General features: G+C 41.0%; 1 protein-coding gene across 4 annotated transcripts in view; it reads right to left on the minus strand.

The window, feature by feature from the left end:
- GCH1 (GTP cyclohydrolase 1) overlaps positions 1-19,218 on the minus strand; it is a 47,686-nt gene extending 28,468 nt beyond the window's left edge. For 2 of the 4 annotated variants that reach the window (XM_045451035.1, XM_045451034.1), the window contains exon 1: positions 18,717-19,218. In XM_045451035.1, the coding sequence (XP_045306991.1) occupies positions 18,717-19,056 (340 nt within the window). In that variant the 5' untranslated portion in view covers positions 19,057-19,218. The remainder of the gene's footprint in view (positions 1-18,716) is intronic. The other 2 variants (XM_045451032.1, XM_045451033.1) reach the window with 2 other exon arrangements.
- Between the last annotated feature and the right edge of the window lie 5,199 nt (positions 19,219-24,417).

Consider the following 24,417-nt stretch of genomic DNA (forward strand, 5'->3'; position numbering starts at 1 on the left):
GCTCTGTGCTGACAGCAGACAGCCCGATGCAGGGCCTAAACTCATAAACCGTGAGATCGTGACCTGAGCCAAAGTCGGACACTTAACTGACAGTCACCCAGGCACCCCACAGAGTATTTCCTTTTTTAATGCACACCTTTTTTATTACAGTTAATGATACTGTATTACATACTTGAAAGTTGCTAAGACAGTAGATCTTAAATGTTTTCATCACAAAAAAGAAACAGTGATTTTGTGATGTGATGGAAATATTACCTACCTATGGTGGTAATCACATTCCAATATACACGTGTATTAAACCAACACGTTGTACACCTTGAATTTACACAATGTTGCATGCCAACTTTTTTCTCAATAAAACTGTAAAAAAAAAAAAAATGTAGCCAATGCTATTGAAATAAATGTACTGGTTGCATTAAAAATAGTACTGATATGCATCCTTTTTTTTTCAATCTTTATTTTTGAGAGAGAGAGAGACAGAGCATGAGCAGGGGAGAAACAGAGAGAGAGGGAGACATAGAATCCAAAGCAGGCTCCAGGCTCTGAGCTGTCAGCACAGAGCCCCACGCGGGGCTCAAACTCACCAACCACGAGATCATGACCTAAGCTGAAGTTGGATGCTCAACTGACTGAGCCACCCAGGCACCCCTTGATGTGCCTCCTTTATTTGCCAAATGCAATCCTGGAAAGCTGTTCCCATCCTCTTAGCTGGGCTTGTCATGAACATAATGTCTGTTGCTGAGGGCATGTTCTCACATGATAACATAACCAAGACTTTTTCCTAATTACAACAGTATTTGTTGTAGTTTATTTATAAGATATTGAAGTACTGAAATAAGAAAATAGAAGTACACAAATTTCTCTACCTAAACACCATTACTTAACTGGCCCCTAGAAAACCACATACATGCAGTGGTTCAAAAAGCATAACAGTAAATTAGAAAAGATGAAGTTTAAAAGTCCAGAGACCCAAGTTCTCATTTGGACTTTGTATGGACTGTGACCTGGGCTACAGGATTGCCACAGGTAAGAGAATGGTTTTTGGAGAAGGAATTTAACAGGACTCCCAGGTTCTTGGCTTGTACAACTCTAGGGATGTTGGAAATCAATGCCAAATTACAACACAAGTTATCCACCCATTCCTACTGGTCAGTCACCTTTTGAGATGTGCAAAGGTACTGGCTAGTGGCTTTCAGTACTGAGGTAGGGAAAAGCACCTGTTTTAAACTATTCAGATTTTTTTTAAGGATAAAACTCAAGGCTATCAATCCTATACATTATTAACTCCCAAAGTTATCCAAGCCTCCAAGCCTAAGAACTTCCTTCTGGTCTCGGTTTACTACTCTGATAATTTGTGGTAGACAAAAATTAGAGCCTTAAAAGGCTATCTAAGGAAAGAAATAAGAGTGTATTCAAGGAGTCATTTAAAAAAAAAAAAAAGGATGCACACTTGCCAAATATAGTCTTTTAATTGGATAACTTTGTATATCTTTCACAATCCAGCTGTTAAACTGTAAATGGAATTTACAAAACAGATGGTGGTAACAAGGTCTGGTTCACAGCAGTTCTAAAGAAAGAACACACCAATCTGATAAACTATCCATTTGCTTCAGAAGCCTTTAATAGGCTCATCCTTTATCATCCTACATTCACTTATGCCAAGAGATATCATACAGATGGATGTTATAGAACCATCTGTAATCCTATCCAACAAATAAGTACCAGCAGGGTGTGCAAGCCACCATCATTACTGACAAATGATTAAGGGAAAAGGGATCACGCTTTAGAACAGTGGATCCCACATATGGCCAATCATAGGGAGCTTTGGAAAATACAGCTTCTCAAGCTACCCTGAAAAATCTGATTCACTAGCTGTTGGGGTGAAACCAGGATTATTAAATCTTTTAAAAACCCAAGCAATTCTGATGACCAGTTGGGCTGGGAGCATAGGCTTTTGAGAGAGGTTGAGGGTTAAAAATGGACCCACTACTGGCCTTAATTTGCTGTTTAGCAAGGTTGAACAGTTGGCAATGTTAATTCCCCACCATAAACCCTCACTATAGTCACCAACTCAGAGGATGACAATTCCTGTGGAACACTGTGAGGTCTGCACACCAGCTGGGGAAGGAGGCTTGGAACAGAGAGTGAGATTGGATGGTGAGGTGGGGAACAGGATGGGGAGATTAGGCAAAGAAGCTGGAGCCAACTTTCCAGAGGTCCAGTGAAAAGTAAAGGAAGGAGGACCTCACATAAGAAAATTATATCCATATCCTAGAAAAATATCAGCCATTTAAGAAACCAGTTGGGTCCTACATACCGCCAGCTCACTATAAATCAGTTTCAAGGGTAACATGATCAAGTTTTCATGGGAAGTTCTGTACTAGTTTCTGAGCTGGACAAAAATATATCAAACATGACCTCAAGAAACTTAAGATCTGGGGAAATAAGAAAATAAATGAAGGGAATTAAGAGTACACTTATCATGAGGAGCACCGTAATGTACAGAATCATTGAATCAGTATTTGTACACCTGAAACTAATATAACACTGTCCATTAATTACATTAGAATTTTTTAAAAACTCAGCCCCCCAAAATGGAAGGCATGCCTAGAAGCTAAACTATAGAAGCAATAGTTTATATAAAGGAAAAATTATAAGCTGGAAGAAAACATACGGTTATATTGAGCATAAAAATTTGATCCAGGCCTTAAGGACAGATTGAAGGAAAGGAAGGGAGGGTTTTCCAGAGGGGGTAAGGAAGAGAGATATTATAGGAAATGAAATACAGAAATACAGGAAACAACAAAAGGTAGAGTTGACTGCCTGAGTGGGTCTATGCATTCAGCAGAAACAGATGCCCTTCTATTTCCGAGCACATAAAATTGAATTTTACATTTCGCTCATGACTTCTTTCAAGTCCTGTCTTATTCTGCAGTCGTCCAAACAGTTATCATCCCCCATTTTACAGATGAGCAAACTGATGCTCTATCTGGAAACATTAAGTGCCTGCTAAAGAAGAGTGTACCTGTTGGCATGAAGAGCTGGATTTTGACCCCCTGTCTTCTGACTTACACATGAGAGCCTTATCACCAGCCACCTGTCCTATGAGAACAATGGACTCAAGGGGGAGAGCCCAGAGGCAAGAAACCAGAATCAGAAGTTGCTGCACTTCAGTCAGCCATGAGGTGACAGGCCTAAAGCCAATGACAGCAAAGGAAACAAAGAGAACAAATCTGAGGTTTTAAAATAAAAGTAATATTAGTGATAAACATGGGGGTTGAAGAAGAGAAGAGTGTCAAGGTACCTGCCAGCTCAAGAGAACAGACAGAAAGAATGCCTTGATACCCAGAGGCTGCCAGAGCCCAGAGCTGGTGCACATTGGTTGCAAAATACTGTTTTACCAACTATTTATTTGGTTTATATGAGGAAAAATTCTGTAATTTAATGCTACTTTGACCTTTACTTTTTGAAATGAAACTGGAACAGTTCAGGGGAAAGGAGAATCCCATTAAATCTTCAAACTAATAAAAAGGCTTGAGAAAAAAAAAAAAAAAAGAACCTCTCTATAGAAGTTTATCCTAGGAAACCAGTAAAGAATCACTTTTACAAACCAACCACAGTCTTTAAATCGTCAAGATCCACATATTTTATGTCTCTTGGTGTGATATGGTGTGAAGAAAATAGCATTCTTGCTAAAATGGTTTTCCTGGAATTTAATCAAGTCTTTAGACCTAACTTCCACTTCCAGGAATATGAAAGAGATAGAAACAAGTTAAATGAAAACAAGAAGAAAACAAGCAGACAAATCCCAAAGGTGGAAGATCTTATAGGACACTAAGAATTGGATAAATCAGTGTCACAGGGTGGGGGAGAGGAAAACAAGAAATCTTCTAGATTAAAACCTAACAATCAAATACAAATATATGGATCTTGAGTGGGTCCTAGTTTAAACAAGTCATGAGTAAAAGACATTTGGGGCAACTGGGGGTGCAGAATTAGGTATTAATTCTACTGTTATGAATGTAGATTAGGTATTAAAACATATGAAGAAATTAATAGTTAATTTTGCTAAGGACACTGTAAGTGGTTAAGAAGAAAAACACTTTCTAAGGTGAGATTTCACCTCTAAATACAGGTCTCTGATTTGTTCTCTGTAAAATAGACCATGCCAATGTGGCAAAATGTTAATTTTGAATCTAGGTAGTAAGTACATAGCTGTCCATTATACAATTTTGTCTATGTTTGTGTTTGAAAATTTTATATAAAAAAATCAAAAGTAAAATAAAATGTCACAATCCTGACAGAAAACACTGTTTCCTTGTTATTACTGTGCTACCAAATAATCCAACAATCCCTCTTCTAATTGATATGAAACCTTATTAACAGACTAACACCTCAAGAGTTAGTAGGACTAGCAATTGCTTTTTCTTCTACAAGTATCTACAATACTCCTGAGGAAAAAGTCCTTAAATAAGGGCTTTGTCTAATCAAAGGGGCTATAGGTTAGAAGACCACAGCATGAAGAACCTTTTCAAAAATGTGTGTGACAAGAAAAAGAGAGAGATGTGTTACCATAGAAACTTCTGTGTGGCTTAAACATTCCAAAGGAAATCAGCACCCCTAGCAATGAAAGAAGCCTGAGATTCTTAGTAGGACCTCACCTGTCAGCTGCTGGAAGTCAACACAGCGAGCGATGAGGCAATACTGACAAGCACACCCATAGTACAAAGACTCCTAGTCCAACTGCCCCTCCCTGTACCAGACCCAGAAAGCCTTGCAAGGGACTTGTCTAGGGTCATAAACTACTTAGTGGGGATGCTGTGACTAGTCCAGACTAGTTGTTCTTCCCATTATACCAGGATGAGTTTGTTGATGCACTAAAATAGTTTAAGAAACACCAAAAGGACCTTGGGATTGTATCAGTGAACACAGTTTCTAACACACTAACTATAAAGCTGAAACACTTGACTCTCTTATACAGTACTGCACTTGTGGGGTGCCTGGGTGGCTCAGTCGGTTGAGCTCCCAACCTCGGCTCAGGTCATGATCTTGCAGTTTGTGAGTTTGCTGACAGCTCAGGGCCTGGAGCCTGCTTCAGGTTCTTTGTCTCACTCTCTCTCTGCCCCTCCCCTACTTGCACAAGCTCGCTCTCTCTCTCTCTCTCTCTCTCTCTCTCAAAAATAAATAAACATTAAAAAAATTTTAGAAATAATAAAGTACTTCACTTGTAAAGAGCCCCACCCTCAAATTATGTTGGTGGTGGAGGAATAGAAAGAAACGGATATCAAAATGAAAGCAAAAAACAGCATGGAATAAGCATGACCTCCACTGAGGCAAAGCAAGGGCACTAGCAGCTGTAAGCTGTAAGCTAAGCACTTTGTGCTGCTGAAAGGCAAGTTGTTCCTGGTGGCGATCAGTGGCACACCTCCAGGATTGCCTGTGCATTAACAAAATATTTAATATATATTAAATACATATATATATATTTAATGTTTTTATTTATTTTTGAGACAGAGCATGAGCAGGGGAGGGGCAGAGAGAGAGAGAGGGAGACACAGAATCCAAAGCAGGCTCCAGGCTCTGAGCTTCAGCACAGAGCCTGACGCGGGGCTTGAACTCACAGACTGTGAGATCATGACCTGAGCTGAAGTCGGACGCTTAACCGACTGAACCACCCAGGCACCCTCAAAAGCACTTATATTTTGAAGGGGTAGTCAATAAGTTCTTTGGCAAAGTCCCCAATATCAGTTAAATTCCAGCACCTACCACCTCTCCGTTGCTGCTCATGAACCACTTACCATAAAATAGATACGATTGCATTTGAAGCTATGTTATTAAGAACTTCCTTGTTTGGGACATTTGTCAATGGCCTCTGTTGAACTGGGTTCTGATTCCTACTTAGAAAAATAAACACTCATCTATGTACATAAAACATATCATACCTCAGAGCAAGAACCATATGTTCCTGGCAAAGCTCTTCACTGAAACAGCACTTGGACCAACTGGATCTCAAAAGACTTCATTGCAGAAACTCAGCAATGGGCAATTTCCTCACTTAAAACTGCTTTGTCGTTCAGACTCTAGAGAGGCAATGGCTGTTAACAAATGGGTGGTGGGGTGGGGATCTTCATGGTGAGCAACCAAAACCAAAAAAAGATAGTGAAAAAAAAAATTAGAGGAAGAAAACAACAGATAAAAAGGGCCAAATATTTCAGACAAACAAGGCTTGGGTAGAATGTCTCCCTCGATCTACAGCTCCATTGTGGGAAGAGACACAGTGGTTCTTCAAGCTAGACTGTGCACTAAACCAAAATACTAAACTGCCTCTCATGAGGGGACAGTGATGCAACAGAAGAAAAAAAATGCAGGCAAGAGGATGGAATACTACAAAACTTCAAATCATGGTGAGGAAAGACCAGAAAAAATCAGTTAAGTATTTCAGCAGGAAGTGATCTATTCAATTTAGTAAAATTACACTGGCAGTAATGGACTGGAGCAGAACAAGCTAGGCGGCAAGGCAACCAGTTAAGAAGTCACTGTACTATGGGGTGCCTGGGTGGCTCAGTCAGTTAAGCGTCCAACTTTGGCTCAAGTCATGATCTCACAGCTTGTGAGTTCAAGCCCCGTGTTGGGCTCTGTACTGGCAGCTGACAGCCTGGAGCCTGGTTCAGATTCTGTGTCTCGCTCTCTCTCTGCCCCTTCCCCGCTCGCATGCTACCTCTCTCTCTTTCTCTCTCTCTCTCTCTTAAAAATAAATAAACATTAAAAAAAAAAAAGTCACTGTACCTCTGGTAAGAGATGACAAAGAATCAGAAGTGAAGACAAAATCTAGAGATACTCGAGAAGTACAAGAGCCAGGACACGAAGCACAGGTAACCAAAGAGATTAATAAGAAGTTAGAATCACAAATAAAACAACCAACCAGATTATAAAGACTAGACCAAAAAGCCCAACTAGCAACATGCATTCAAGTAAAGTTCATAGAAGGGCTGGGTGGCCAAATGGACTTTTAAAACATTAGGGGTGCCTGGGTGGCTCAGTCAGTTAACCATCCAACTTTGGCTCAGGTCATGATCTCATGGTTTGTGAGTTCAAGCCCTGAGTCAGGCTCTGTGCTGACAGCTCAGAGCCTGGAGCCTGCTTTGGATTCTGTGTCTCATTCTCTCTCTGCCCCTCTCCTGCTTGTGCTCTGTCTCTGTCTCTCAAAAAATAAATAAATGTAAAAAAATTTTTTTTCAAGTGGCTAAAATGGTAAATTTTATGTTATGTATATTTTACCACAATAAGAATCAAACAAATAAAAAAAAAAAACATACAACATGCAAGTGTATCCATTTAGATAAGGTTGCAAATATACAGTAGGGAACACAATTTGGATAGATTAGCACAGATGGAACATAATTATGTTGTAGTATATTTACCTAATTGTTCAAGGTGTTAAAGTAAGTTTGTATCTCTGAAATTTATATACCTGGTGGTTATAGATAAAATTACTTTTAATGAAATATTATTTATAACTGCATTTAACAGAAGGTACAAGCCCTAAAAACTAACATTAAAACAGAAAAGTTTCCAAACAATAAAACTATTAAAAGACTCACACATATAAAATACAAAATGGCCACAACACAATTCAATGTGCTTTAAACAAAATACATAAAATTTTGGTCTTCAGATATCTCCCTCAAAGGATGAAATAGGGAAAAGTTTGTTATAATCCACCTTAGAATTGAACACAATTTAGCTAAGATTTTTGCATTATTCATGAATTCCCCTAATCAAAAACTTCATGAAATCTCTTTCAGTCAGGGTAGTAAGAAATGCCTCAAACATAAATCTACTTGGCTCTCTCCTTGCTAGAATTCAGGAAGAAAAGCAGATTCCTATGTATTATGATCCTCACATATAAATGGATCTTCATATAAAATTGTAACATAGGCACTTTAAACCTGAGGGGGCATAATGTCGATTAGAACATGAGCGCTGTAGTCACAAATACCTCGGTTCTGCTCCGTGACCTCTGGCAAGTGACAGCATCAGCCTCCTCAGTTTCCACTTCTTTAGAATGGATCTAACCTTCAAGTTGACAGGCGTATCATGTGAGATCACACGTATACCCCTGGCCCACCTTCCCAGAGTTTTGGGTTCATGCTTTTCTCTGACACCTAAGGGTTTCACTCAGCAACATCCAGCATCCAGCATGTTGATGCCTTGATACACATCAAGGGGAAACTCACTTGATCCTGCCAGTCAGAAAAAGATACCTCAAAATTTTATTGTTTTCCAGAATTACTCCCTAACATCCTAGAAGCTGGCTTCTGACCACATTAAGCTATAGAAACTACTAACATCATCCCCTTCAAATCTCAGTCCTCATGGCTAACGCATACAAAATGTCTATAGAGCTTCCTGTATGGCAAGCATTGCCCTTACCACTTTTTGTGTACTAACTCATTTCATCCTCACAATAACCCTATAAGATGCATGAGTACTATTAATAGCTCCATTTTACAGATGAGGTTATTGAGGCACTGCTCACAAATAACAGAATTTGAAGCCAGGTAATCTGGCTCAAGTTTACACTGTCTCATGACCTCTAGTTTTTGTTCCTTGTCTCTCTTAAAACCATTTTCTGCCAACAAACTTTGGATCTCCTGCTTCTGATATGTCCTTTTAAGACTGTCTGCTGGCTCTTCTCTCATTCTTCTTACTATCTAAATGCAGACATCTTCTAAAGTTTTAGGCCACCCATCTCCTATCACTATTGTGAGGAGCCCAGGTACTCTCCTCGCTTCAGGTATCAGCCTTATACTGATAATTCACAAATTTAAATCTCTGGCCTTAAACCATAATGCCATCTCTTGGCTTATTTAACTCACTCCCTCTTCCTCTGTACAAATGCAAATCTAACCACCCTCATCTAAAAATTTGCTCCAGTTGCTTTTAGTGCATAACAAAACACTCCAGAATTTAGTGATGTACAACGATTTTATTATGTCCCTGGATTCCTGGGTCAGGAATCCAGACAGGACACAGAGAAGATGACTGGCCTCTATGCCTCAATGTCTGTGGCGTCAGTGGAAATGGCTGGGAGCTGGAATCACCTGGGGGGATCTACTCCCCTGTCTATTTTTCAATGCTAGCTGTTGGGGGAGACCTCGGGTACAGCCATCAGCCACAACACCCACCTGTGGTCACTCCATGTGGCACACCTTCCTCACAGCATGTCTGTGGGCTTAGGGCTCCAAAGTGTCCCACAGTCTTAAAACACTTCTCAATTAATCCAATGTTACAGTTTTTCCTCACCATAAAGAAGGACTAGATGAAGTATCATGTGCTTTCTCACATACCTTCTTAATTCTTAGAAGAGCCCAGGCAAAGCAGGTATTACCACCCTTTACAAAAAGGGGAAAACGACAAAGTTTAGAGATATACCAGTAATTATACAGATAGTTAAAAGACAAGATCACATTCAAACTCAGTCTCTATGTAGTAATGATCACAACAAAGATCAAACTCACAAATCTGTATGTCCAACTATTTTTCTCTAATTTCAGGGTAAACATTTTCGGTTACCAGATTTTTCTCATTAGCTAGGTAGTTAGGAAAAGTTGTATTTCTTTTACTCCTAGATTTGAAACAACTTTGCCATGATACTATTTTTTTTAACGTTTTATTTATTTTTGAGAGACAGAGAGAGACAGAGCATGAGAGACAGAGAGAGACAGAGCATGAGCGGGGGAGGGGCAGAGAGAGAGGGAGACGCAGAATCTGAAGCAGGCTCCAGGCTCAGAGGCACAGAGCCCCACGCGGGGCTCGAACTCACACGCTGTGAGATCATGACCTGAGCCGAAGTCGGACACTTAACCGACTGAGCCACCCAGGCACCCGCCACAATATTACTGAATTATCTATTTGAAAATAAATGCACATACCTCAGAAATCAAAAACTGAAAATGGTGAAAAGTCTTGCTTCTACTCTTATCTGTTACCCCAGTTCATATTCCTGATGAACATGTAAGCACTTGTGTATCCTCCAATTCTTAATACGAATATAAACAACATGTAACTATGCCCCCTCCCAATTTTCCCTACAAAATATAACTCCTCTGCATAATTTAGCCATTCTAGGGGCCTAGACATTGAGGTTGCTTCCACATTCAATGCTACAGTGATGAACTCTGAGCATATGTCATTTCGTGTGTACAAGTACCTAAGATAAATTCCCAGAGGCAGGATTTTCAAGTAGAATATATAAGTTTATATATGACAGATGTTGCCAAATTATCCTCCATAAGGATAGTTACCCTTTCAACAGCAGTATTTGTTTCTCCATCACCTTAATAACATAATAGGGTATCAAATTTCTGAACTTTTGACAATCTAACAAGGAAAAAAATGTATCTTGGTGGGAGTCTGTGTGCATTTCCCTTATTGAGGGTGAGGTCAAGCATCTTTCCAACTGTTTAAAGATCCTTTGTATTTCCTGGCCCTTGAACTGTCTGCTTACGTGTCTTCCCAATTTTTCAATTGTGTTTCCGGCCTCTCACGTTAATTTCTGGTATCTCTTTTTATATTAGTGTGATTATCCTGTCATCTCTGATAGGAATTGTAAATATTTCCTCCCATTCTGTCATTTGACTTCATTTGTATTGGTATTTCATATGTGAAAATTCATAGTTTTTATGTAAAGTTTAATTATTTTCTTTTATGGCTTCTAGACTGAGTCACAACGAGGTAGATATCCACTGCAGAATTACAGAAATTAACAACCTATATATTTTTAAGCTTTATTTTAAATACTTTTAAACTTACTAAATAGTTGTAAAGATAGCCTAAAGCATTCCCCTATACCTTCTTTATAAAACTCCAGTCGACAAATCCAAAAGGAATTAAAGAACCAAACATCATTATTTTGCAACTTCTAATAATTACTGAATGGCTGGTAACACCTAAAGTTGATCAACTTTAACATCACAAAAAGATAGACAACTAGATTATTTAGCTGCTTCCTGACAGAAGCCCATGCCACACCTCTGAATTATTCTTGACTAAATTTAAGAGTTATTTTCGGTGTGGGGGCAGCGAGGCATACCTCTAAATCTACTAGTATATAAGCAATACAGGAGCTAAAGGAACATGTTAAACTAAATCATGAGAAAATAATGAGCAAAACCCAGAATGTAGGAAATCCTATAGGACAGACGACCCTGTTTCTTCAAAAAGTTATTAGGGGATAAAAAGGAATATCAAACTGTAACAAACTAAAAGAGAATTAGACATTTATCAAATATAATGTGTGAATCTTGTTTGAATCCTTATTCAAAGAAACCAATTTGTAAAGAACACCTGTGGGAAAATCAGAGAAATGTAAACACTGGTTAGATATTCTAAAGTAAGGAATTTATGTTAATTTCAAGCATAATATTTTTAGGTTTTTATAATTTAGATATAGTGAAGTATTTATCAATGAAATGACATATCTGGGATTTGCTTTAAAATAAGTCAGTGATGGAAGGTATAGGAGGCAGAAGGGATAACACAAGATAACCTATGTTTATGTTAACAGTTGAGGCTACGTAAAAGGCACTTGGCAGTCAGCTCGTTATCTTATCCTAATTTTGTGTACACTTGAACACTTAAATAATATCTTAAAAACTGGTTACAATCCTGACAGACTTTCTAGAGATCCTTCCCCATGATAATTTTCATGTGTCAGGGAAACAGGCCAGTCACTTCAATACCTTGAAATAATATGTTGGCTGACTGTAACAGTTACCTCACCAAACAGGTGAGTTTCTGCAGGTGCAGGACTCTATGACTCTACAAGTATGTCTAAAGGGTGTCCTCTGGCCTAAAGTATTCAAGAGATGCAGTTGGAATAACTTGTAGCTTTTTTCATAAAGAAAAATCCTCTGCATTTTTCTTTAGTGTATAAAACAGCCAGTATTATGGAGCACCTATGTCTGGAGCATTGTAGAAGAAAGATAAGAGTTAAGAAGGGGCCTTTGTCTTTATGAAATAAATTCAAACATTCATCAAGTCGTCCACATTGCTGGGCAATTTGCTAGGGATTCAATGATGAGTACAAACAGTCCCTCTTCTCCAAAAGCGTCTAAAAAACTGCTACTGAGGCTATAATCAGACAAAATTCTAGTGAGTAAATGTCCTCTCAGCCCTGACTATAACAGATTTACCTCAGTTCACAAAATCTTTGATCAGCCCAATCCAAATTATCCCCTAATTACCACAAACTCAATAGAGAATGTAGAACCGTAGGGAATATATTCATTTATATAAACGGGAATTAGGAATGGTTCATATAATCCAGGACTCATAATCTAAGATTCATCAAAGATTAGATAGTTGCCCTCTCCTGGCAAATTTTAATACTGCAGTCTGGCTCAACCTAATACTGGGATCAAATTACAGAGGTATACTGCAAATAAATCAGTGCGGGAATACCCAGCCATGAAGGAGTTTCAAGAGCTGAACAAAGAAAACAGCAATTTTTTAAAAAGGAGAGGGAAGGGGGCGAGGGGGAGTTAAATAAATCAGTAAAATATTATGAATGAAATTAAACAGAATGTCAGAGATTAGGACTCTTATTCTCTATCATCCTCCCAACACTGCTACTTTCAAGATAGGATCTTGGACAGGTCCTCTCTGTATTTCAGTTTCCTTACCTATAAAATGGGAATAATATCACCTACCCCCTAGGGCTCTTGTGAAGGCAACAAAGGTTATGCATGTCCAGGACTCAGCACCTAGTTAAATCCTCAGCAGTGTCTGTTGTTATTCAGATGTCAGCTCAGGCTTCCCTGCTTCTATCTCCCAACACAGATAAACTCCTTTGCTAAGTGCTCTCCTTGAGCACTCTTTATCCTTACATCCCTCAATCAGTAATCACACACACTCACTCAGGTGATTCTGATGAATATCTGTTTTTGTCCAAAAGACTGTAAATTCCATAAGGGCAGACACTCATCCTGTGTTCCTAGCATTCAGTGCGGGGCCTGGCACTCAGCAAATTTGTTAAACGAAACTGTAAAATTGCCAGTCAGTCTTTTGAATAATCGTATTTAGCACTGGTATAGGTATAGGTTGAATTGTGTTCCCTCCCCAAAAAGATACCTTGAAATCCTAAACCCTCATACCTCAGAATGTGACCTATATGGAAATAAGCTAATTGCATCTGCAATTACTGTAACTAAAATGGGGCGTACTGGACTACAGTGGACTCAGTCCCAGGTGACTGGTATCTTTAAAAGAGGAGAATTTGGACAGCAACAGAGGCAGGGATTAGAATAATGCGAGCAAACACTGAGGATTGATAGCTACCACCAGAAGCTGGGCAGAGGCAAGAAAGTTTTCCCCACTACAATTTTCAGAGGGAGTATGATTGCACCCACACCTTGATTTTGGACTTCTAGCCTCTAAATAACAGAGCTCTATTGTCTCACAGTTCTAAACATCCCAATTTGTGGTACTTTGTGTCAGCCAATGAAACTAAGAGAAGTATTAATTTGATGGCTTTGTTTGGTATTTAAAGGTATGTATAGGGATTTTTTTTTTTCTCCAAGGCCAGAAAAATTGTTTATAGATAATATATTTTTAAAAGAAACCATTAGGGCAAGTTTTTCTCGTCTATTCTCAATGACTTCTTAATGGCTTTTTAAAAACATGCTCATTTTTTTTTTTAATGTTTATTTATTTTTGAGAGAGACAGAGAGAGGCAGAGAAAGAGAGGCAGAGAGAGGGAGACAGAGGCTCCGAAGTGGGCAGCAGACAGCAGTGGGCAGCACTGACAGCAGAAAGCCCGAGAAGGGGCTCAAACTCATGAATCCTGAGATCATGACCTCAGCTGAACTTAACCAACTTAGCCACCCAGGCTCCCCTTTAATGTTTATTTATTTATTTTGAGAGAGGGGGAGAGTGTGAGCAAGGGAGGGGCAGAGAGAGAGGGAGAGAGAGAATCCCAACGCTGTCAGCACAGAGCCCGACAAGGGGCTAGATCTGACAAACCAGGAGATCATGACCTAAGCCAAAATCAAGAGTCGCTTAACCAACTGAGCCATCCAGGCACCCCGATGACTTCTTAACAGCTTTAATCAACTTTGACTACTCCCCAATTCCAGTCATATATTCCAACAGCCTCATTATTTTTAGTTCTTTATTCATAGTACTCTTTCTGGCAATAAACAGAATTAAGTCCTACATAAGTATTCATTAGCAAAATAAAACAAAAATCATTAGTGAATCAAGATTTAGATGAACTACATACATCCAAAAATAGCACCTCAATGATGAGATTAAGTTTTCTTTAATATACTTTCAAACTTGGGACGTAAACTCACCTTTCACTCACGATATGGGAGGGACAGTAAAAAATTTGACTTTCTGTCCCCATTCATACCTTATAAATTGTTACAATTTTTAGTTCTTCATCAGTCTGATTTGTTAAATCACAAAAATCTGTGATTCAAAAAGAAAAAAACAAAAACTTTTCTAAGTGCTAAGCACATTCAGCACGAAGTGGCTAAGACTCATTTTTGTATAAACAAAGTATCTAATTGCCTTGTGTTATCTTCAAGGAATAGATATCATCTTGCAGTGAAAATGACTGAGGCAGGGACAAGACTCCTCAACCCTGGTGGGTTAAGAAGTTCATCACCTGTGGTACCATCTCCTCATGCTACATTATACACATGCTCAAAATTTGGGACACTGTCAACTTGATTTATGAAAACTGCTTTGGCATCCTGGATAAGACAAGCTAAAACCTACTTTAACTAAAAATGTGACAGAAGAGTCAAGACTCTTGAGTGTTCCCATAAACTCATAAAGAGGACAATTGATGAGACAAGTTCCATGCACTTAACCTTTAGTAGATAATGTTATTTTAAGAATTGTTGCCATTTACACCCAGGAGGGCACAGGGAATAGAAAGGGTCAGACACAGACAGGGACAAGACGACCAAGAACCCCAGAGAATAGTAGAGCCTCCAATGTAATTAAGGTTCTGAGTAAAATATAGGAAATATAGGAAAGATCCCTTATTGAAAGGAGACATCATCAAGGTAAACTCTGAATACATACAAAAACTAGGATGTGGTTAAATGGAAATGGGACAGCAACAGATAAAGATGAGCTGGTCTAAGAATCACCATGTGATGCCAGATTCAAGAGAGAGCCAGTTTCTGGGAGAGGTGACAGTATCTCTTTCAGAACTCCCTCCCAGGCTACAAGTTAAAGCCCAGTGGTGAACAATAACCAGGAGGCTTGCACAACCCTCACATAGCCCCATCCCCGCTGATCAAAGATGTACCCATGGTAAGGTACACACTGGAATGTAGAGGAAAGGTCATGGAGAGAAGGGGCAGTGCAGGGAGAAATGACAAATTCCCCAGAACACCAGAATTTAGCATCGGTCCACTCAGGAGAAACAAAAAATAATTCGGAGAATAATTTGGGGAATTTTCTATTTTACAACACCGAAGTCAATACCATTAACCAGGAATTAATATAGACAGATATAAAAATACAGAGTATCTTGTTTACAAGCATATAAAAGTGAGAGTTTGAAAGAAGTTGGTTTCTATCCAAAACAATTTATAGTAGTCACTGACTTATGCTCTCTAAAGAAATAAAAATTAGAGATTGTGCAGAATTGTTTTATTAGTCTCTGCCATATTTGCTACAGACTTAAAAGTCTCCTTCCTTCTCTCTCCCACCTAGGCTGGCCCACGATCTGGACCGCTGCCATTTGAAGTTTATTCCTTTAAGTTCAGCATCATCCTCATTGTCCTCTCCTTTCCGTCTTCTGTACCTCTAAGAAATAGATGTTAATTCCTTAAGTATGATCCCTTAGAGGCTTTCAAACTTTTGACCACAACCCACAGTTCAGAAATATATTAACATTTGGAGCCAGTACGCACCAAAAAAATATACCTCTAAAGCGGACTCAGAAGCTCCTCACAACTTGTACCCTTACTTCATGTTATAAACGCATCTTTCCCATTCTACTCCACCTACTTAATTTTTTTTTAAATGTTTATTATTACTGAGAGAGAGAACGCAAGTAGGGAGAGGGGCAGAGAAGGGGAGGGACTGGGGGAGGGGGGTGGACAGAGATTCTGAAGCGGGCTCCACACTGACAGCATCCAGCCCGACGTGGGACTCGAATTCACAAACCATGACATCGATCGTGACCTGAGCCGAAGTCAGATGCTACACTGACTGAGTCACCCAGGCGCCCCTCCACCTATTTTTTTAAGTTTTTTAAAATTTATTTTGAGAGAGAGAGCAAGCAGGAGAGGGGCATAGAGAGAGAGGGAGACAGAATCCCAAGCAAGCTCTGAGCTATCCGTGCAGAACTGGATACAGGGTTTGAACTCGTGAACTGTGAGATCATGACCTGAGCTGAAATCAAGAGTCGGGTGCTTAGCCAACTGAGCCACCCGTGCGCCCCTACTTCACCTTTTTTTATGCTGGTAACCCAATGGTTAGGTCACAACTCACAGTTTGAAATACTTAGTAGGTAAGACACAAGATAGCAACATAAGAAAGGAAGTAAGAGTTCTGCATTCAGGCTGTGGGAATTCAAACACCAGCCCTACCACTTGAAGCTGTCAACCTCTCTACCTCAAGGTCTTTATCATGGGGATAAGAGAACAGTGTTTATCTCAAAACTAAGGATTAACCAAGACTCTCCACAGAAAGCACTTAAAGCATCAAAAATATTCAATTAATGGCTGGTAATAATTCTTAAATGGTCTGTGGACTTTTTTCATTACGGTAAAATATACATAAAATTCATCATTTTAACCATTTTAAAGTGTACAGTTCAGTGGCATTTAGTACATTCACAATGTTGTACAAACATCACCACCTCTCTAGTTCCAGAACATTTTCATAACCCCAAAAGGAAACCCATTAAGCAGCCACTCCCCATTCTATCCTCCTCCCCAGGCCCTGGCAACCCCTAATCTACTTTCAGTCTCTAGGTCCAGAGACCTTTTTAAGTAATAAGTTAACATTTTACTGAAACAATTTTCTAAGGTATACAGAAGTGTTCTTTGGATTCATTAGCCCTACGGCTCATGAGACAAACTTCTGCTCACCATTTGTTTAAATAAACCTTGTGGGTTAGGTAATTCTGTGACCTGTCTTTGGAGTCAGAAACCCCTCCTGTGAATTTGGAGAGATTCCCAAAGTCTGACCCATGTTATGGAGGAGACTGTATTCAGTGTCCACAAGAGACAGAACGAGCAAGACCCTAAAAGAGGTTTCTTCATTACCTTGTGGAAGATCACCGAATGACAGAATATTCACCAAATGCAGACTGCTTATTCTTCAGTCTCTGCATTTTGAAATTCTGCTCTTGAGTCTCGGAAATTTTTCCATCAAGAGGTAAAAAAGTGAACTTGGACACAGAACTAGAGGCCCATTTCTTGGCTTTAGTGTGTAGTATCATTTCCTTTTGGGGCCCCACCCCTCTCTCACTGATTTCCCACCCTTCCTTTGGGGTGTGGAAGACTGGGCAAAAAATAACTTTGTCCTTCCCAGGATCTACTGGGTGAGTCGCCGGATACTTGATCAAGAAAATAACAGGGACAGGGAGTTACCTTGCAAAGCAGCACTGTTACTCCTTGAGACATGATGAAGGCAGAGACTTCTCAGGCCAAATAAATAAATGTCACCAAGAGGCACAGAAGATTTGAACTGGAAAACAACGTCCTTGGTCCCAGTTGCAGAAGTCAGACTGTATCTTTCTCTTTTGTGAAGACCAACACCGTTCACCCAGCAAATAAGCAGCGAAGTCCTCATTTTCCATTCTCCCTACCCATCCCCTACAGCTTTCTGGCCTTCTGGGTGAAAGCCTGACCCGCCTCAAGCACGGATAGCATTGGGCAAACCCTGCTTAGAGGTACTCCGATTCCGGGTCCCAGAGCTCAGCAAACCTTTCCGACTCCCAGGGAAGAGCTCTATGGTTTTTGAGCTTTTACACTGGGGGCGGGGGCTTCAAACAGCAAACTCGCCCGAGAAACCTCACGCCTCAAACCCTGGGAACATCCTGAGATGGAGTGAACTTGATGTGGACACAAACTACACCTTTCCGAAGACCCGGGTGCCCCCTGGCAAGTCAGTGAGAGTGCGGATCTCTGAGTTTGCCACAAAGGATCACCCCCAGCCTCCAAGCAGACGAAGCCGAAGTTTCACCCCAGATCTATCAAAGAGTGAGACCTCGAGAAAAAGACCTGGGAAGCCCTCCCTTCCGCAAGCGCCAGGTGATCCTAATCCTGGCAAGTGTGGGTCCAGCACGTGCTTCAAGCATCCTGCCCTGGACGCTCAGGCAAAAGGGGCTCCAGCCGCCCACCTGGCAGGGAGCTCAGTGACCGCGGTCCCAGCGCCCCGAGGCTCAAGGAGACTGCTGTGCGCAAGGCAGGGAGGACCCCGCAAGGACTGCTGCGCGGACCCCTGGGGAGGAGAGGCGGCTGCCTCCCTGGGCGCCAGAAATGCGTCCCGCGCAGGGCTCTCTCCAGCGGGGCCAGCGCAGAAGGCGGGGTGCGGAAGGGACAGCACTCGGTTCACTCCGCCAAGAGTGAAGCAACTCCGGAAACTTCCCGGAGCCGGCGCGCGCCTCCCGCCGCCACCTACTCGGCGCCCCGCAAGCCAGAGCAGCCCGCGCCCACGCCGCGGGCGGGCGAACTGACCTGAGATGGTCTCCTGGTAGCCCTTCGTGAAAAACTGCATGGCTGTGGCCGCCCTCCAGGGCGTCTTGAGCAGTCCCTGCCGCTGGGGGTCCTCTCCTAGCGAGCGCAGGATAGACGAGTAGGCGGCCGCTAGGTTGGGGAGGTTCAGCTCATTATCCTCCTCGCTGCGGGGCCGTTCACCCTTCCAGCCGTCCGCCGGCTGGACGCTCTTGGTTTCCGGCCGCGGCGGCTTCTCGGCCGGCCCGCTCGGCCCCGGTCGCGGCGACTCCCCCTCTGGGAACCCATTACTGCACCTGGCACCCCGCTGCTTGGCCGGCGCCCGCACCGGACCCTTCTCCATGGACCTGCCGCTGCCGCTTCGGAGGGACTCTGGGACCCTTCGGGGACTGCAAGTAAATTGCACCGGCGGCCGCAGGCAATAGGCTGTGGCCGGGATCACCTGAGGAAAGTAGGCGACCAGGCTGTAATACTCTTCAAGCCAGGGACAGCTGAGGGCTAGGGAGCGCTGCGTGCCTCCTTTTTATGGGCTGGCGGCTCTGGCGGCGCCGCGAAGCGTTCCCATTGGCCGGAGCCTACGCGCGTCACGGTGCTCGCCCCGCCCCCTCGCCTGTCCACTGCCCCGCGCCCGAGAGGGGGCGGTCCCGCGGGCTGGGCGCAAGCGGGGCTCGACCCCGCGAGCTCCGGAAAGGCAGCCGCCGGGGGCAGTGGAGCAGACCCGCGCCAGCCGGGAGGAGGGGGTTGCATCCCTCGGGTTGTGGCGGCGCGAACCGAATCCGGACGGAGGCAGATGTCGAGTGCTGGAACCTAGGCTGGGGGATGCACGCTCCGGGCGCCCGGCGAGCCCTCTCCTCTTCGGCAAAGAGAATGCTGCTCAGAAGTGCTCGTGTCCCCTCGCTCTAGGAGAGATGACCAAACAGGTGGGCTCGCCGGGGAAAAGACTGCGTTAAGCTGTCGGTAAGGAAACCAACTCTTACGCTTTTAGGGCGAGAGAATAATATGACATGACACTCTTGCGTTCGTTAGTTTAAAATATGGCCAACGCACCTGCCACCTATGAGAACCCACTCGCCGCTCTGAGGGAGAGTGTTGCACCAAGTGGACCTTACGTGAGTCCCTGTATCTAGGAGGATGGCATTTGTGATGGCCAGAACTTTGGCCCTGGAGAAGAATTGATTTGTAAGCGAGGAAAAGTTAGGACTTTCATTAAAAACCCATTTGCGTTCTGTGGGTATTTGGTACTGATCATTTTGGAGTGACGTGCTAAGCTCCTTTCCCCTGATGTTGGTACAAATTGTGAAACGTTATTGATCAACTGGACTCGTAACCAGTGACATCACCTTTGACTGTTTTCTTTAAGATTAAAAAATGTGGGTTTTTTTTTTAATGGGCTTTTTATCCCCCCTCGCTGGGGGGATTATTTCTTAATGCCAAAGGTAGGTTTTAAACATGTGTCAAATTATTAACATGATTTGCTCCAGAGTTTCTCATGCTGACTTTCTGACATATATACAGGTATTTAAAAAGCTTAGAATCAGACGAACCAGGAGAGAAGCCCTTGAAATTATTCTATACTGATATATAATATCAGTATTATATCATATTTTATGATGATTATATTTATTAATATTATTACTTATTTATATGTATTAATTATTTGTTAATATTATAATTATTAATTAGTACTATTGGAATAGGCGTAGCCCTGTTGTTAACATCAAGGAGGGAAATATGGAAATTACTTGGCCTCCTCAGCACCTTTAGTCTAAAATAGAAGTATTTGGGCAAATGTGCCTTTTAAAGATAATTGTTGAATTTCTACATACATTAAAGACCAAGATACATAAATTAAGAAACATGACCATCTCTTGGAAAACCTCTTTGTCACTCTGCTAACATTTTTGTAAGTCCCCCCCACCCCCCTCCCCCCCCCCCCAGCAAATTCTTGCAACACTTTTTCCCTGTAAATGCACTGCCCACTGTCCACTGATATTTCCTGGTCAGAGTTATCCACTGGGTCTCAAATTGTTTCAGCATAGCTGCAGACAGCGTTAAAGAATGGTCTTGTAAGGGTACCTGGGTGGCTCAGTTGGTCAAGCGTCTGACTTTGGCTCAGGTCATGATCTCACATTTGAGCCCCAAGTGGGGCTCTGTGCTGACAGCTCAGAACATGGAGCCTGCTTCAGATTCTGTGTCTCCCTCTGTTTCTCTGTCCCTCCCCGCTTGTGCTCTATCTCTGTCTCTCAAAAATAAACATTAAGAAAAAAAAAGAATGGCCTTGTATTTAACAAATGAAAAGAAAGATACCAAGTGAGGTACTTTTTTAAATGGAGGGATTCAATGAAGACGCTTTCAGTAAGAATTTTTTAATTTTTAGTGGCAATCTTTTTCCTTCCTTTAAAAACATTTGTGAACGTTAACTAATATCATATTCCCCAAAGACAACTTCTAATTAAATTTTTACCCTAAAAATTAACATTTTCTTATAAACACTGCTACTGAAGCGTTAGCACTTTTGTTGCCAAATAATGCAAAATCTCCAGATTTGTTCGATAATATAATTAGTTGTAAAATGGAGGCAATGCCTTTCAGCCAAATGCCCAGAGGTAATATAAGGAAACTTTAAAATCACCTTTATATAAACAGTTTAACAGTGAAATGTAGGTACTTGGCAGGAGTAGTTACAAGTGGAAATGAGAGAAAAAAGAGGAATAAACTAAAATAGGAGGGACATGTTCCCAGAATTTATTAGCACAAAAAAGTGCAACAGTAAAACTATGTGCATTCTCAAGCAGGAATTGTAATGGCATGTATGTATCTAACCCAGTAAGGGACCCATTTTCACCTTGGACCCAACCTGGGAGTTGCTTTGTATCAAAAGGCCAAGGAATTTTTTTTTTTTTTTTAATTCTCCTGCTTTTAGGAAAGTAGCAGAACAGAGAAACAGATGAGTGAGATCCACAGTATCAGAGATTGAATACTGCAGGGCTATAGAAATATATAGTCACTTGCCAAGGGTAGCAGGGAACTAATGTTAGGAATCTGTCAATGGTAACTGGAAAAAAGGAAATTTTTTTAAATACACTTGATGGTGATTGTATATTTGAGATTCAAACTTTAGAGGATATTCTTGCATAAGGTAGAAAAACACACAGGAAAAGTGTCCTTATTCCACTTCTAACTTCCAGAAGTAGGACTATGGAATCAGTGCAATCCTGAGATGTCTCACGAAATCCCTCAAATGTCAGGAGAAGCAAACTAAATTGAGGCCTTTATCTTTCTTCTCTTCTGACTGAGGAGGAATGGGACAACTTTTGGAGAGAAAATGGAAGAACACAAACACTGAGCTGAGTCTCTGAGATGGAAGGAAGGATCAAGGGCTCCATGCTGACTTGAGGAAACTGTCCAAAGCCCAAAGTTACCTCACAAGGGTAGGGTAGACATACCCCAAATGTCACATATTCCTGGCAGGGGATCTTAGATACCATTTCAAAAGAACTACCACGTGCTAAAAACAGGGATACTAAGGAAGAGTACACTCTACCACAGATGAACACTGTCCCAACCTTCATAATCCCTTATAGAAGAAAGGATATATTACAGTCACCTCAAGTCCCCAACTGTAGCAGAGTCAGCAAAGCAAATGAGCTTCTGCAATAATGGGAAACACAAAGAAGTCACCCTCAATAATATCAGGAATGGATAGAACAGAGAAATAACATGGCAACCATGCAAACGTGTAACAGCCAAACTAAACTAAACAAGGGCGGAAATAATACAGCACAAAGAAGACACAAACACAAAGAGTGCAACTGAGTAGGAAGTAAAGCTCGTGGAACAGAAGCAAATTGCTCACAAATGTTTTATGCTATAAAACAAATTAATAAAAACATGGGTTCAATATGATAAAAAAAAAACCAAGATAATAAAATTGAAAAAGGAGTTACAGATCTAAGGAAATATATTGAGGACCATCATTATTATGGAATTTGTTTAAAAGAACTATATATAAAATAGACACTGTTAAAAATTTAATTACTGGGGCACCTGGACGGCCAACTCTTGGTTTTGACTCAGGTCATGATCTCATGGTCATGAGATCAAGCCCCATGTGAGACCCCACACTAGGCATGAAGCCTGCTTGGGATTCTCTCTCTGTCTCTCTTTCTCTCTCAAAAAGTAAAAAAATAGGGGTACATGGGTAGCTCAGTTGGTTAAGCATCTGACTCTTGATTTCAACTCAGGTCATGATCTCACATTTTGTGGGTTTGAGCTCTGCATGGGACTCTGGGCTGACAGTGCAGAACCTGCTTGGGATTCTGTCTCTCCCCTTTCTCTCTACTCCTCCCCTGCTCATGCATGCTCTCTCTCTCAAAAATCAAAACAAAACAAAAAACAAAAAACTAATAATAAATAAAAATAAAAATAAAAAATAAAATAAAAAACCTTAAAAAAATTAATTACTGACATGGAGAAAGGCAGGTGAATGAATGCAGAATAAGAGACAAAGATGAGAGCTATTAGAGAAGACAAAGATGATCCAGCATAAGAATAATTAGGGTTCTTGAAATAGAGAACTCAACAAATGGGAGGGAATATAGTCAAAAATATGATACAAGCAGATTTCTGTACTAGAAATAAACCCTTATATTTATACGCAGTTGATTTTCAAAATGAGTGCCAAGATGATTAAACAGGGTAAAGAGTCTTTTCAACAAATGATACTGGGACAATTGGATACCCTCTTGCATGTAGCAAAAGAAAGAACTCGGTGGTGGGGAGATGGGTGAAATAGTTGAAGGGGATTAAGAGGTATAAACTTCCAGTTATAAAATAAATAAATCACAAGGGAGAAAAATATAGTGTAGGGAATATAGTCAGTAATATTCTTTACTTTTTTATTTTAGAGAGGGAGTGTGAGCAGGGGAAAGGGGCAGAAGGACAGAGAGAGAGAGAAAAAAAATGTCAAGCAAGCTCTACACTCAGTGCAGAGCCCAACATGGGGCTCAATCCCACAACCTTGGGATCATGACCTGAGCCAAAATCAAGAATCAGTCATTCAACTGACTGAGCCACTGAGGTGCCCCTTCTTTTTTTTAAGTAGGCTCTACACCCAACATGGGGTTCAAACTCATGACCCCAAGATCAAGAGTTGCATGCTCTACCAACTAAGCCAGCCAAGTGCTCCAAGTCAGTAATATTCTAATAACATATGGTGACAAATGGTAACTACAGTTATATGATGAGCATTGTCTAATGTATAGAATTATGAGTTCACTATGTTATACACCCGAAACTAATATAACATTGCATATCAACTATACTTTAAAAAAAAAGTTGGATCACTGTCTCACATCATATACAAAAATTAACTCAAAATAGATCAAAGGCCTAAATGTAACAGCAAAAATTATAAAGTGCTTAGAATAAAACATAGGCATAAATCTTCATGACCTTGGATCAGCTAATTAGATTTCTTAGAAATGACACAGAATGAAAAGATGCTCAACATTATTCATCATCAGGGAAATACAAATCAAAACCACAATAAGATACCATCTCATACCTGTCAGAATGGCTAAAATTAACAACACAGGAAATGACATGTTGGCAAAGATACAGAGAAAGGTGAACCCTCTTACACTGTTGGTGGGAATGCAAACTGCTTCAGCCTCTGGAGAACAGTATGGAGGTTCCTCAAAAA

Source organism: Leopardus geoffroyi, chromosome B3 (genome assembly GCF_018350155.1).
Source record: "Leopardus geoffroyi isolate Oge1 chromosome B3, O.geoffroyi_Oge1_pat1.0, whole genome shotgun sequence".
Classification (NCBI taxonomy): Eukaryota; Metazoa; Chordata; class Mammalia; order Carnivora; family Felidae; genus Leopardus; species Leopardus geoffroyi.